The sequence below is a fragment of the Nicrophorus vespilloides genome, unplaced genomic scaffold (genome assembly GCF_001412225.1).
Source record: "Nicrophorus vespilloides isolate i.1.1-1 unplaced genomic scaffold, Nicve_v1.0, whole genome shotgun sequence".
Lineage (NCBI taxonomy): Eukaryota > Metazoa > Arthropoda > Insecta > Coleoptera > Silphidae > Nicrophorus > Nicrophorus vespilloides.
The window spans coordinates 155597-170689 of record NW_017100027.1 but is presented as its reverse complement, the minus strand read 5'-3'; the positions used below and the strand labels follow the sequence as shown (position 1 = coordinate 170689).

The 15093-nt window shown below is 37.2% G+C and overlaps 2 protein-coding genes across 7 annotated transcripts; both read right to left on the bottom strand.

The window, feature by feature from the left end:
- Positions 1-2193: 2193 nt before the first annotated feature.
- On the bottom strand, positions 2194-11460 carry LOC108566683 (serine-rich adhesin for platelets-like). Of its 6 annotated transcripts, none has more exons than XM_017926675.1 (10): positions 10657-11455; positions 10132-10318; positions 9901-10074; positions 9602-9843; positions 9234-9545; positions 6347-9172; positions 6210-6288; positions 3960-6155; positions 3667-3893; positions 2194-3480 (listed from the first exon to the last, which is right to left on the bottom strand). In XM_017926675.1, the coding sequence occupies exons 1-10, from the start codon at positions 10705-10707 to the stop codon at positions 2419-2421; spliced, it is 7356 nt and encodes a 2451-aa protein (XP_017782164.1). In that variant the 5' UTR covers positions 10708-11455; the 3' UTR covers positions 2194-2418. The 6 variants fall into 6 exon arrangements, with proteins under 6 accessions (XP_017782164.1, XP_017782162.1, XP_017782163.1 ...); XM_017926673.1 differs by having other exon boundaries at positions 11225-11455; XM_017926674.1 differs by having other exon boundaries at positions 11276-11455.
- Positions 11461-13338: 1878 nt separating this feature from the next.
- On the bottom strand, positions 13339-14831 carry LOC108566680 (cell division cycle protein 123 homolog). The gene is made up of 5 exons (XM_017926671.1): positions 14695-14831; positions 14401-14640; positions 14150-14351; positions 13955-14077; positions 13339-13895 (listed from the first exon to the last, which is right to left on the bottom strand). Exons 1-5 carry the CDS (start codon positions 14758-14760, stop codon positions 13660-13662), a joined length of 867 nt encoding a protein of 288 aa, XP_017782160.1. The 5' UTR covers positions 14761-14831; the 3' UTR covers positions 13339-13659.
- Positions 14832-15093: the final 262 nt, after the last annotated feature.

Genomic DNA, 15093 nt, shown 5'->3' with positions numbered 1-15093 from the left:
AATTACTTTGCGTTAATACACATTTATCAAGGTGTTGAATAAATGTCGGCGATAATTATAAATTGTACAAAGAGAATAAATGATAATAAAACAAACACTATACTTGTTTAATTAAATATTTGCTCTTGCGGTGGGGATAAATAAAAAATGTCATGGCTAAAGCATAACATTTTGCAATGCTGAATAAATTTAGCGAATCGTTTTTCGGATAATCGAATTCCAACCAGAAAGGCAAACGAGCGAGAGCTGATGCGGCCGTGACATTGGATCGATTTCCACGGTCCATGCTTTCACTTTTCCCCTCAAACCACCTGACAAGTGCACTCATGATTTCCTTTTCATTTTCACTAGACCTTGATGCGAGTCTTCCCCAGCTGTGGTCCAATTACTAAGAATGTATGAGTTTATCTTATATATTTATTTTGGATTTGCTCCTGTTGTTTTATCAGAAGTAAATTTTGACTTGCGAATCATGCATAAAATTTGTATTTTTATATAGTAAATGGAACTATTAGCTGTAATTTAATTGTGATCTTGCAATATGATCACTAGTTATATAATCGAAATGTGGATGTGATAGATAATGGTTTTTTTTTGTTGAATAAATTGATGCATTTCATGTAGGAACAGTAATAAGGAAAGATTTATTTTGAAAAATCGTCTTGACTCGTTTAATTGGAACAAAAAAAAATAGCTTATACAAAAATAATTTGTTTAACAAATCAGTAGAAAGACATCTTTAATATTGCTATTGAATGTTGAACGTTCGACCCCTATTAACTGTCCTAAAGTTAACATTCCCTACGGGGTGTCTAGATCTTAAAAAATACTTAAGTTTGTTAATCCCTTGAGTGTGTTCGCTTTCACGCACAGACGTCGCTACATAGAAATTCAGACAGACAAAACAGAAACAAAAGGAAACACGCACACATAGCTTTCACAGATTCTAAGTTCTGAACGACGACCACTTAAAGGATTAACAATTGTAGCAAGGCAAATGTGATTAAGAAAAACTTATTGTGCTACTGGTTATCAATGTTCAGCGATACATCCATTCTCCAATTTACAGATTGCATACGTGAAACAGGTATGAGGTATGTTCAGGCTTTAATATAAAGTCTTGGATATATTTTCAATGTCGTTACGCATAAACAGAAGAACGTCTGTATCTCTAGTCACAATCATATTTATTTGGCGCTCCACGGAGCGTGTACACCGAATTTATTTAATAAAATTGGAGCATTTTATTCCCTGAATGAATTATTCAAAGTATTGATATATTACTATATTTTTTTTTATAGAAATTGTTTCTTTGGTAGTGACACAGCACGTAATCTATGACCGAGATCGAATCGAAGTTCTTTCTATACGGATCGATTTGTTTTGTACAATGAGGATTTTTATAATTTGCGAAACGAGATACTACATCAAAAACAAAGAGAATCAAACGTTTTCTTTTGTGGTATACTAACGAAAAGTCTATCACAATACTTAGAAGAGAGAAGAAAAACAGAACTAAACGAATTGCAAAACAAAAGTTATTAAAATTACGAAACAATTTCCTATAAGATTGATTTTAACTATACTATATAATACATGTGGATCATCGGCAAACGTCGGCTGCCAACAATACCGATTGATCTAATGAACATCTTTTTGTATGTCTATTTTTCTTTACATACAAAAGGTATAAAATCGAATGAAATACCAAAGCTTCAAAAATTTGGCACCCGCTAACGTATATTGATGAACTGCTTCTATTTCGATATGAAAAATGATAATGATAATGATAAAGAAAATAAAACAAATAATATAATAAAGAAATCGTTACTTTTTTATTTAAAAAAAGTTCCGCAATACTGGTAATAAAAACAAACAAAAAATAATAAGTTATGTCAAACATGAACTTAGACAGTCTACATTTTACAAATATGAATTTGTAAGAACAAAAAAAAAATGGTAAAATAAACAATAAAATTATGGCAATGTCCGGGGAGAGATCTAGTTTCGACAGGCAAACGCGATTCAAAAACGCGCGAACTCACGAGTGGAAACGGCCCCACACACGTAGTGGAAATACGACTCATTTTTATATATATATATATTAATTTACATATTATTGCATATACGGCTTGTTCATAAATAATCTTAACTAACTATTTAAAATAAATATTTAACATTTGTACATAAATAAATAAATAATATTAAATGCACAGGTATTTTATACAAAAGGTACTCATCATCATTCTTTTACTTTTTTTGTTCAATCGCATAACTCTGACATATAATGCAATCGTCGCGTTTCTTAGTTGATACGTTCCTTCGGAAATTTGTACTAACAGTGCATCACTTCGCTTATTAAGTTAAATGAATGTTTTTGTTATATAATGTATATAATATAATGTTTGTGATAAAGTATCAGCAAGAATTATCTGTTTTGGTAGAGAAGGCCTTTTTGTGCGGATTGCTGATGTGCTGCTGTTGAGTGGATGGTCGCTTCCTCGAATTTGAACAAACCTCAGTCATTCCATTGTTACAAGTACACTTATTGCGACTGCTCTTTCGCGAGCCGCGGCCACTAACAGAATCGCAGTCGCTGTCACAATGGTTATCACTGCATTCCGTCTTCGATATAGATATATGTACTACCTTTTTTAAAGCATTATCGCTAACGTCCTCATCGCTCCGGGAATTCTTATTCGCGCAATTATCCGAACTGTTGGAAGATTTCATTCGATCGCTACTACCGGTTGTTACGTCCTCGGAACTAGACACCTCTATTGGCCAGTTATCCGTTGGTTTGCGGTCGGCCCTTTTTTTATTTGAATATTTCAGCATAGATTTATTCGTGGCTGGTGGAGTATTCGCATGGTACTTTTCGGGAGACAGCGGCGAGCTCAGTGTCACATCGGACATGGACGTGCATGTTTGCAAAAGTGTATTGTCTTTGCACTGGCCGGTGGTAGCGGCGATAGCAGCAGTAACGGTGGCGGAGGGAACGGGAACAGCAGAAGCAACCGAACATTGACCATTTATGACCACCTTGTGAGTCATTCGCAATTCCTTCTGGGAGTACTGCTTTTTGACGTCAACGGAAGGATGATGACTCGCATCGAACATTAAATCATCGTCGGCAAACAAGGTGAGCTTCTGATCGTCGGCTTTATCCTGCTGCTGTGCATGCAGCACTGAAGTTCTCCTAAGTAACTCCTGCGATGTTTGATCAAACGAAGGCGAGTTGTGCGCATCGAAGAGCACCGCTTCTGGGAATAGGTCGCATGAGTTTGGTTCGTCTACGCCCAGGTCTTCGCATTCCTCGGAAAGGCTCTTCTGAAGCCGTATTTCTCGGTCCATGGCCGCTTGCCGCCTGTGCGTACCAAACTGCTGCCCACCGTCTTTGTCCACTCGCCCGCCAGCTGTTTTTGTTCTAAGTCTCCCTTGCATGCAAAACGCGTGGTTTTGTTGCGTTTTGTCATTTTTCTGTAAACCAAACCAAAATATATATTTACTATAAATGAATATGCTGTGTATAGTCAAATGAAATCTAAATAAATTGACCGTGACCCTGAAAATAAACATAAAAACACAAAGTTACCAAACAAAAATAAAACGAAAGCGAGTCAAAAAAAAAACCGGTATTAGTAATGGAACGGATGTAATAGTTACCTTCGTATGCTTTGAAAACTTTTCTTTAGGTGCTGATTCCGTTTTGATAACTGTAGCAGTAGTATTGGCGGCAGTAACGGTGGCAGTTGCGGCTGAGACAACGACGACGCCGCTAGAGCCACTTCCCAATTGCTTCGACCGAGACGGACTACGCGATAGCATTGGCCCGTTAGAGGAACCTGCCGTCACGAGGACAGATTGTACTCGTCTTTCTTCAATTTTTTCGCCTGCGAAATGGAAACAAAAAAACGTGACCTGTTAGTGAGATGTTTAAGTGCATACCCTGGGACAACCTTTTACATCCATCGGATTTATGTTAAGCGTCATCATTCCTTGTGTATTCGATGAATCCGATGTTTCTTCGATCTTGATGTTCTGGGCAATGACGGGTGTTGCAATCGGTGCAGTAGTAGTAGTAGTAGTTGAATTTGAAGTAGATGTTGTCTTCAGCGGTTGCTTATGGTACAATTTTTTGTCAGAAGAACTTTCGGACATGGCAGTGTTTTCATCTATATCGGACTCTAGTTTTGTGGCTATACTGGTGCTGCTATCTGGCTGAGGATTATCTTCTGCAGGTGTGCGATTGGTTTCTCTAGATTGTGAAATCGTCAAGACAATTTCAGTATTCACTCGTTCAGTTTCTTCTATTGTTTTTATGGCAATGGGTTGACCCAAGGTAACAGTGCTAATACCATGGCCAGGGGGAGGAAGGATAACGGGAGGTTGGGCTGATACCCCTGCTAGTGTCTGGGAGGAAATACCGGTGAGGGGCTGAATGGTTGAATATTTTACGGTGGACACATTAGTTTTTCGGGTTTGATTAAGAAAACTCTGGAAAAGCAACATGTTTGGTCCCGATCGTGCCGGGACCGTAGCTAAAATTTTGCTTCCACCCGACACCACAGCAATTTGTTGCCCACCCTTAACCATAGACACCGGCATTATATAGTTTCCAGGCACCAGCACCGCCGTATTCGGCATTTTCAAGGCTTCGCCGACGCTAGAATCAGCAATAATTAGATTACGAGTTTGAGTATGAGATGAATCGGTTAATATGAGTTGCTGTCGAGTCGTCGTCGTTGTCGGCGTCGAGTCGTTCGATTCGGAAGCGTTGCCGGCCGCGGATGTTTGCTCATCGTCTTGCATCGATATCTGCACTATTCCACATGAACTGTCTTCACTGCCTGCTGTTCGTGGATCGTCAATGTCCGCATCGGAGGACAGCGAACATTGACCACTCTTTTTGGACGACGAACTTTTTTTTCTTTTTGAATTTTGGCTGGGATTCGTAGGTGGGTTAGAACGTCTTCGCGGCGCAGGCTTATTGTTCAGGTCGGGCGAGTTTCGTAGCTGCTCCGCGTATTCGGCTAATATATCGAAGATCCTTTGTGTCGTTTGTTCGTCTTCCTGAGATTTCTGCTGGGGTTTGGGAATGTTCGGTGAAGTCTTCGCGGGATGTATGGGTGCCGTCTTTATGGTCTTTCCTCCTCCCTTCGTAGTTTTCACGGCGACCTTTGGAAGAACTGGCGTAGGTGTTGAGGCCGGAGTTACACAAGGACTGGAGCTCCCTTGCGAAGCGACACTCAAGGCTGGCGAAACTGCTGGTTGTAAATTGTTGTAGCTGCTCACTACCACGACCGAGGAACAGTTCAATTTCTGAGTTTGGTTTAAATATGTTACACTTATACATTGTGGCGAAGTAGTAGAATCGTTGCTTTCCGTAGACGCGGCGGATCCAGCGTCGGCCGGTGTTGAGGTGCTGCTGCGCTCAGTAACTTGCTTATAAACCATATCGAATTCTCTAAGTTGCTCTAAAGTGGTCGAACTTAAGTTGGTTTGCGGAGTATTCCTTATCACATTCGTTGGGATCTGTAGGACCGGTTTCACTATTCGAGAAGTTTGTACTAACGACGGTTGCGCCACTTGTATTCTTGTCGTGCCGACATTGTCTGTTCCGTTGTGCACATTGCTGTCAGGCGCATCCGAATCTTCAGTTAAAGGCTCAGAACTTTTAGTTTTACCTTGTAACGCAGCAGCCAACAATGCATTCATCTTATTTTGTATCACAGTATCTTTAGGATTTGTTGAAGTTGCAATCCGAAAAACTTGTCCCCGCGTTTGTGGTATCAAATTTATTGCTTGGCCAACAGGCACCTGTCTCGTGTATATTACGCTACCTTGGATAGGTTGCATACTAACACAAGCATTTTTGTTTTGCTGTTTGTCTTTATCAATGTCATCGGTCACGTTGTTAGTAAGATTGTTAGTAGTAGCATTAGTACTGTCAACACTATTTTGGTAGACGGACTTACCGAACGCCTGCTGAAACTTAGGCAAAGTTTCAGAATTTTTTTCCATGCTTTTACTGGAGGCTATTTTTACTATGGAACACTCTTCTCGATTTGAGGAATCTGTTGATGTGGAGACAGCTTGTGTGCTATCAGATTTAGGTCTAGTAGGCACTGTATGTGCTGGATAAATTTTCCCACCTGTGGATTTATAGATAAATTGCACAATACGAGCTGGTTCAGAGTTTAACGTACCGACAACGGATTTTAATGGCCCAGAGTTACTGCTTGTATCACTATTTTGTATGGGGGTAGTTCTGGATGTAGAATTGGCCTAGAACAGATTCTTTAATAATTAAAGTTATTACAATATCAATCCGCTACAAACAAACCTGTGAATCCTGGTTGGCCGGCGAAATGGATGAATTGTTTTCCACTTTTATAGCGGGTTTGATGCTCTGCTGACTAATTATATTTATAATGGGTCCTGTACGACTACGAGTACCATGGCTCGGTCTTGTAATCTGCTGCGTCAGCATGTTTATGAGAGTTGGTGATTGCGTGACCGCTGATTTATAAGAGTTACTCGTTGCCTTGTCAGAAGTAGCCGATTCGGAGTTACTTGGTTCAGAGTTCTTTTCACTTCGAGGCTGCCCTATTCTTTGAATATGAGGGCTAACCTGCGTACTTGTTTGTGTGTTTCCTGATGTTACAGTAGATGATGTTCGTCCACCTGCTACCTGCACCACATTCACAACTCTATCTGTACTTTCAGGCCTCATCAAATTTAAATCTTTAATGCCTGGGACACGTGCTAATAAAGACTTCATAGAGGAATCATTCAACCTTTCTAATACTACGCGGGGGTTCATCGTATCAGATTCTACGAGAAGCTTCTTCTTAAGAGCTTCCAAAACGACTGGATCTCTAATTGGTTTTTTTTGCACGTTACAGAGCGAATTATAGTTTTCATCCTTAGTCCCTTGTTGACTAACGTTCGACTCCACAAATTCACTTTTTTTCTGTTTCCGTCTGGTGACCCACGCCTTTCTTGCGGCTTTTCGTTTCCTCTTGACCGGTTTCTGTACGGCAATAGGAGGTTCCTTAACTCTATTCAGCACTACTCGGCATTCGCGCAAATTGTACTTAACTTGATCCGGCAATTGGCTAAGTGCAGATGATCTAGTACGACTAACAACCACATTTTCAGGTTCATCATCAACTACTACAGTCTCATTATCTATTTTATTTTTAGAATCTTTGGATACCACTAATGGAGATTTATCTATAGTGAGAAGAGGGGAGACTCTTTCAACTGGGGCTTGAACACTTGCCACACTTTCCGTCTGAGGAAGCTCTGTCTTTATAGCCACTTCGGTACCAACAGTGCATGTAACCGGACAAGTTCCTTCCATTGCAGGCTTAACGTCATCACAATTTATTTCTTCTACTACAGGCTCTAAAGTATTGTCAACTTCCATATCCTCAAAGATAACTAATTCATTGGGATTGATTCTAAACGTGTATGCCTCCACCTTGCTTTCAACGATATCATTTTCTTCAATTGCCCAATCGTCAAGAATTTTCTTGGCGCTATTCAATTTGGGACTCGTGGTCTCAATTTTTGTAATATTTGAAACAGAGTTCGACTCTGCTACCAAGTTATGTTCGTCAACAAGCATAGATTCTTTAACTTCAACTGCATTAGAGGAATCATTAGTAACAGAGTTCGACTCTGATTTCAAGTTCAATTGATATCCGTCAAACCGTTCGTCAAGAAGCAAATCTTCATCAACTTCAATTGTATTATCGTCTACGTACAATCGTCCAGTTGATGTCTCCATAATTCGATTCAATGAAGTCATATCGGTATCTCCAAAAAGAGCCTGTTCCAACTCGTGCAGATCTTCACAATCATCAGGTCCTTCTAGCAATCGCTTTTCTGCTTCTAGATCTAACACATTATTATCATTTATGTCGGCCCCGCTACCCAACTCATTGACTGGTTTTGCTTCAGCACTCACTAGGTTGTCATATTCAGTATTCTTGACTTCCTCTTCAATCTTTGCTTGAGTAACGGGTTCCTGTGAAAAATTTTTCTTTGAATTTTTCTCGTTGGTCTGAACAACGCGTTCATTGGGTTTATGCAAGCAAGGCCACGCTGACGTTTCGAAAAGGTCTTTGCGAATGTGAAGCACAGCTTTCGATTCGTTTCTTGGCGTCTCCTCGTCATCATTTATTACTCTGTTTGTTACTGTATAATCGTGGGCGGAAGACGAAGATTGGGTTGTAACAACAACTGGACACGTTTCTACACTTGGGTGATGGATATCTGCGCTCAATGCTGCACTCTGCTCTGGTTCAACTTGCACTGACTTCAAGGATTTTCTGAACAATCTTAACGTTTTTATTGCATCTGGATCTTTTGCGGTCGGACATAGACTTTCATCGTCAGATGTTTCATCCTCTCCAGATGAAACAACTCGTTTTCGCTTTTTCTTCTTCTTTAAATCGGTATATTCATTTAAAATGGTTTCCTCAAAAAGCTGAGACTCCGCCATTTCCATTTCTCTCTTCAACAAGAATGGAGTATAGTCTACATCGACATACTTTAATTCAGTTATCAAGTTCTTTGTCTTAACTGGATCATTGAGGTACATAATGCAAAGCCGGTGCAAATCGTCCCAGCATTGCAGCCAGCTCAACAGCTGGTACCTTGTACAGAAAATGATAACCACAAGATCGTCGCATATTTCTTCGCTTAACCCCATTCTGTTAGTACGTAGAGCTTCAGACAACGCAGTGTTTGGTTGTTTCAGAGCAGGGTTATTAAGTTTCAATTCCAACGAATAGTCATTACAGTAATCGCATAGTATTAAGAGATCGTCTTCTGGTTGAGCTGGTTTATGAAATCGACACGTCCATTGTCCTGTATCCAAAACATTATAACCGGACGCTCTTGCGGCCCCTTCAATCTGAAGAAGGCTTTCTAGGCTTGGCCTTAAACTAAATGCCGACAATAAACATTCTCTGGATACTCGCAAATTGTCTTTTAACAAATTTGCTAATCGAAGTAAACCGTCGGCGACCCGTATCGTGGTTTCTGTAACTTTTTCCTCATTGTCGTTGTCAGTCTTTAGCTTTTCCAATAAATTCATATCGGTATTCAACGCCTGGATATATACCTCGACATTATAATTACGCATTCTAATGCCAAACTATAACAAACATTGCAATTAGTAGATATAAATCGTTTTAAAAACGCCTGAGAGTACTCACCTTACAATCTAATTTCCTCACAATCAGATACATATGAGATGAGGTAAAAGCATTTCTCATGATACGTCTCAGGCATGCAATTAAATCCTCTTGATCTTCATCATTTTCATATGTCGCTAGCCAAACTTCCAACAGCTCATTTAAGTAGACTTCTATTTCTTCAACCGGTTGCATTACGCCTCTTGTTAAGAATATCGTCCCAGACAATTGGGCGATGCAGATGCTGTTTAACCAAATCTTGGAAGCAGTTATCAATTTACAACTAAACCTGCGAACCATATCCACGCCATCAGAGAACGTCATTTCTTTCAACTAAAATGCAAATAGTCAATAATGCAAAGCAAAATAATAAATATCATTAATAATACCAGTCCAGACATCTCTTTTGTTTGGTTCAGCTTGTACAACAAAGCAAGGTATACATCGAATACAAACTTCCTCTGGTCAGCACTTATGTACATGTTTTTGTTGTACATATCAGCCCACTCACAGCACTTTATGTATGTGCGAGTTAGATTAAGTGCCATGTCTTCACACCTATCCTCACATAGTTTCTGAAGGCGCATAGATATGAAGTACCCAGATTCTTCATACACAAAGTAATTGTAATCTAGAACATCAAATCCCATTATGTAAGATATATGAATCAAATTTGAAAATAACTTACCCTCAATTTGAATCAGAGGTTTAGAACAATTTAGCATACGTATGATAGGTAACTTCTGCCATGGGGATTTGGCTACACCAAGAAGCTTCCTACATGTCAGTTGAAATGATGTATTAACAACAAAATATTTCGAACATTTGTCGATGGCATGCACAAGTTGCTTATAATATATGTCTGAAATTTGAATAACTCAATTAATTTTCTAGTTTGTATTTTGGAAATATACAATACCTTTGTGTTTAAGCCAGTTAAAGGATAACACAATATTCAATGTATGATTCTTCAGGTATTGGGCTAAGGTATGGAAGTTCTCTTGTGAGGGCATGCATTTCAGGCTCCCAAATTCCCCCCATGTTTTAATTAGGGCCTTTATTTTAGTCTCTAGAGTTTCCTCATTACTGTTTAGTATGCGTTCTTCCTATAATACAAAATAAACATAATGATAGGTTTCTCAGGAATTAACAATAACTGTTTCGACATTCATATTAGAATCTTATTAAATATAATGAATCGTTTATATGAAAAAGCAGAGCGTGCATTAGCAACAGCGAGTATCATGCAAGGTAGCTAATAGTAATTGGGAAATGAGAAAAGAAAGCAAGGGATTTATCTAACTAAACAAATAATAACAAACAGGAAATTAACCAGGAATAATCACAATAAACACTTATTTAGTGTTCAGTAAATCATTTCTGGCCAACTTCCCACAAACTAAAAGTAATAAAAAAAAAAAAATAAAAATAAAAAAATACGTGCTTGAAAGGGGTAGACTTTCACGACCACTAAACCCGTCAATTCCGTACTCATCTTGTCCAGAATACTATATGTTAAGAGTATAATCAGACATTTCTTCTTCAGAGAAAACGGAACGGATCAAAAATTATATCAAAAAAAACATACACTATGGGACACTAGTGGCGAGTAACTGAGAACTAAATTCAAAATTACAAAAGGTTTTGCAAAGCCAACCGTCGTTTCTAAACCGCTCTTCTTTTATTTCGTCCCTTCTTTTTTTTTTGTAATATTCGTTCTTCGCGAGAATAGAAAGTACTTATATCACTCACTAGAAGAATATAAATTTTTTGTCATGAAAGTAATTTTACATAAACAATTAACACGCAAAGTTATAATCACTATTCGTATATCGCTATGCAATTACATTATAATAGGTACACACACAAATATATGCGATTGTATACACACATATAAATATGTATAAACATGGCGGCCATGCCAAAACAACAAATGAGCCTGTTCCAGCAACCATGCAAATAAATTCCGTTTCGTATACGAAACTCCCTTAATAACAATACGATTCGTTCACCTTGCTAATCTTTCTAAAGTCCTCGCCACTATACATTTTTCGAACATTTACCGACGAATTTTGTTTATGTAGTTCTACCGTCGCCATATTTACACCAGTTACATACTTCCATGAGCGCACGCTCGCAAACGCCGGTTCGACAACAAACCGATCGTAGCGCCAACGGCCGACCGGCTGCCCACACACACCACACACAAACCAACCGACGTACGAACTCCACCGCTCCACCGTCGCCGTCCCCGCCACCACCCGCCACCACCGATACAAAAAGACCCGCGCCGACCAACGAGCGCGCTTGCTGACGTCACCGGACTGCCCGTTACGTAATCGCGCGCCGCCCGCTGTCGTCACCACCAGCGCAATCCATCTGATTGATATCATCATCAATACCAATCAATAATGATTTATCCAAAGATCATCACATTCTATTAGCAATTTCAAATGCAACATTATGCAACAACTTACAGATACAGTACGACCTCGCTTAACGCTATTTCGGTATAACGCGGTTGAATTGGAATTCCCGAAATCGCACACGATTTTGATTTATATCATCATCAATACCAATTTGCCTGAAGATCATCAAATTCCATAATCAATTGTGAAAATTTGCACAATTTCAAATGTAACATTATGCAAGAACTTACATAACGCGATCGAATTGGAATCCCCGAAATCGTGCAAGATTTCGTTACGCAATCCATCTGATTGATATCATCATTAATAACAATTTGCCCTAAGATCATCACATTCCATTAACAATTATGACAATTTCAAATGCAACATTATGCAACAACTTACAGATACAGTACGACCTCGCTTAACGCTATTTCGGTATAACGCGATTGAATTGGAATTCCCGAAATCGCACACGATTTTGATTTATATCATCATCAATACCAATTTGCTTGAAGATCATCACATTCCATTAGCAATTTTGACAATTTGCACAATTTCAAATGTAACATTATGCAAGAACTTACAGACTTAACGCTGTTCCGGTATAACGCGATCGAATTGGAATCCCCGAAATCGCGTACGATTTCGTTGCGCAATCCATCTGATTGATATCATCATTAATACTAATTTGCCCGAAGATCATCCCTTTCCGTTAGCAATTGTGACAATTTGAATAATTTCAAATGCAACATTATGCAAGAACTTACAAACTTAACGCTGTTCTGGTATAACGAGATCGAATTGGAATCCCAGAAATCATCAATGTAATGTGATATAATCATCAATACCAATTTGCCTGAAGATCATCACATTCCATTAGCAATTGTGACAATTTGCACAATTTCAAATGCAACATTATGCAAGAACTTACAGACTTGACGCACTTCTGGTATAACGCGATCGAATTGGAATCCACGAAATTGTGCATGATTTCCTGGCGCAATCCATCTGATTGATATCATCATTAATACCAATTTGCCCGAAGATAATCACATTCCATTAGCAAATGTGACAGTTTGCACAATTACAAATGCAAGAATTCGATTTATTTGAAGAAATGAACTGAAATAAACTTAGAAAAGCAGCATTCTAATTGGAAATCTTATGGGAATTCAATATCAATCAAAATTAGTTAAGAATGTATCATTTTTTTTTAATCCAGATACACAATTTTAATTATTTGCAAATTGTGTTTAAATATATGTTAATATTGAAATTCTGATATAAGAAATCCATTTGTATATGCTTGAAGCTCAAATGTTAATATTGAAAAAATTTGATACAAGATAATTTGAAATTGCTTAACAAGAACAAATGTAAAATCCAATTTAAAATTTTGCTGATTGTAATAGAAAAAGGCTGTGATTGAAATATAATTCTGATCAAAGTTTGTGAATCATTCAAGGAATAAACAAGAATGAATTTTACTTGTTTTAGCTCTATTTGTAGCATGCATATATCGTTATTCTCTTTTAATTTGTAGTGATGACTGACTATCTATGGGTAAATAATAGAATATATTTATATGAAAATGCTATGAACTTGTCAAGCGTGCATTTATTATTCTCTTTTTCTTGTTCTTAAAAATATCGTATTGTAAAATGTATGCATGCATTTCAAAGGTAATAGGCATTTAACAAGCTAAAATATGTTCAATGAAAGCAGCGCATTGCATATAGAAAGTAAACAATTTCTATCGAAAAGATACAATATCTGAAAATATGAATTAATGTACGTTTACATTATTTTCTTGTGATTAATCTTAAGTTTTAATGTTCATGGGATAGGCACCCAATTCACATTAAAATAACATGTCAATACTCTATACAAACCATTCTGTTAGTTAAGATATAATTGATAGCTATTACTACCAGTAGAAATACTCATCCTATAACAGTATATTCCATAAAATGGAATGTTTTCATCTTTAGCATAATCAAAATTAGGAGAAAAATATTTCTTATATATCAAGAATATTAATTCAATCTGTATTTGCTTCTCATCAATTGCAATTGGGTCTCTGCTTTACCCATCATCCCAATTTCAGTATCTAAGTATCGAAATACTGGAGCGACAGGTTCTTGTGAGTTTTTCTTGATTATTGGAAGCACCTCATCCCATTCGAAAGCATGCAAACAGGTTTTAGTGTTTAAAGCCGAGAAGTCCACCAAAACAATTGTATCTGGATGTTTCATGTAGACATCAAATACATCTAAAAAATAATTAATTAATTAATTAACACTATTTAACAAATAAGAAATCAGAACTTACAATTTGATCTGATAAATTTTCCTTGCAATTTATCTTTAAAGAAATTAGATATTTTATCAATAATATCATCACCTTCTTTGGCATAATGTGGAAAGTAACTAGGCCAATCTCTTGGTGTTATTCCTAAGTGGTAGTAATAATAATAATTAAGTACATTCATGACTACTCTTACATATCACATTATATACTACATACCTCTTAATATATTGTTTATGACTATACAACGAAACTCGTATGCTGGATTTATATCAGTCCATTGTCTGAGAGCTAAACAATAGTCCTTAAAGTCTTTATGCGAGAAATCTTGCCCAATAATACTGGATCCATTCAAGAATAAAAATAAATCAGGAATGTTATTCACAGACATGGTTTTGTCAAAACTCAACATTTGAGCATCCTGCAATAAGTATATTTTAAATCGAGCTAATCAACATTCAAATATTTACCATTGGAGCATGCCAGTTGCTCTTTATGAAAGCTCCAGGAGATCTGAATGTACGCAGAATGTCTTTCAGAACATTCTTAAACTCAGGTGGACACCTCTCCTCAATATTCCAATCAACTTCTTCAGCATTAAACATCTCTATGACTGAAGATGGTATTGGCACTAAGACTGTTTTAATTGTGATAGCTTTGAATGTATCATACCAATTGGTTATTGAAAAATCATTAAGGTCATCGGATTTCTAAAGAAATAATTGTTTAATATTTAAAATTTCAAACTTACAATGCACTATTACCATCTTCTTGTTTGATTGCTTTTCTGCAAACGCTTGTAGCACAGCTGTCTCGTCCATGGAATCCATTATTTTGCAACCATTTAATAAACTAAATAATATACCTATTGATACCTACAAAGTATTGACCGAAGGTTATAGGTTATGTACAACCCATAATGTTTTTAAATAATAAAATCAATAAATCTTTATGAAATTAATTTTTAAATTAATGAATCATAGCATAATTATAAATAAATCACAAGAATTCATATGAAAATTATTATTATCTATAAACAAGCATTTAAATAATTTTATAAATGGTGTCTTTGGTGGCCTATACACATTTATAGTGAATCATTTTATTAAAGAAAAGTTTAATAATTCTATACTTATCTAATTTAGATACTATATACATTAAAC

Bases quoted from the DNA above. Each gene is read 5' to 3' on its own strand.
- LOC108566683 (XM_017926673.1), bottom strand. From the start codon at position 11,311: ATGGCGACGGTAGAACTACATAAACAAAATTCGTCGGTAAATGTTCGA. The intron at 10,319-11,224 runs GTGAACGAATCG...TTTGTATTATAG, and splicing joins ACTTTAGAAAGATTAGCAAG to GAAGAACGCATACTAAACAG. The intron at 9,546-9,601 runs GTATTATTAATG...TTTGCATTTTAG, and splicing joins CAAAAGAGATGTCTGGACTG to TTGAAAGAAATGACGTTCTC.
- LOC108566680 (XM_017926671.1), bottom strand. From the start codon at position 14,760: ATGGATTCCATGGACGAGACAGCTGTGCTACAAGCGTTTGCAGAAAAG. The intron at 14,641-14,694 runs GTAATAGTGCAT...TTATTTCTTTAG, and splicing joins AGCAATCAAACAAGAAGATG to AAATCCGATGACCTTAATGA. The intron at 14,078-14,149 runs GTATGTAGTATA...ACTACCACTTAG, and splicing joins CATAAACAATATATTAAGAG to GAATAACACCAAGAGATTGG.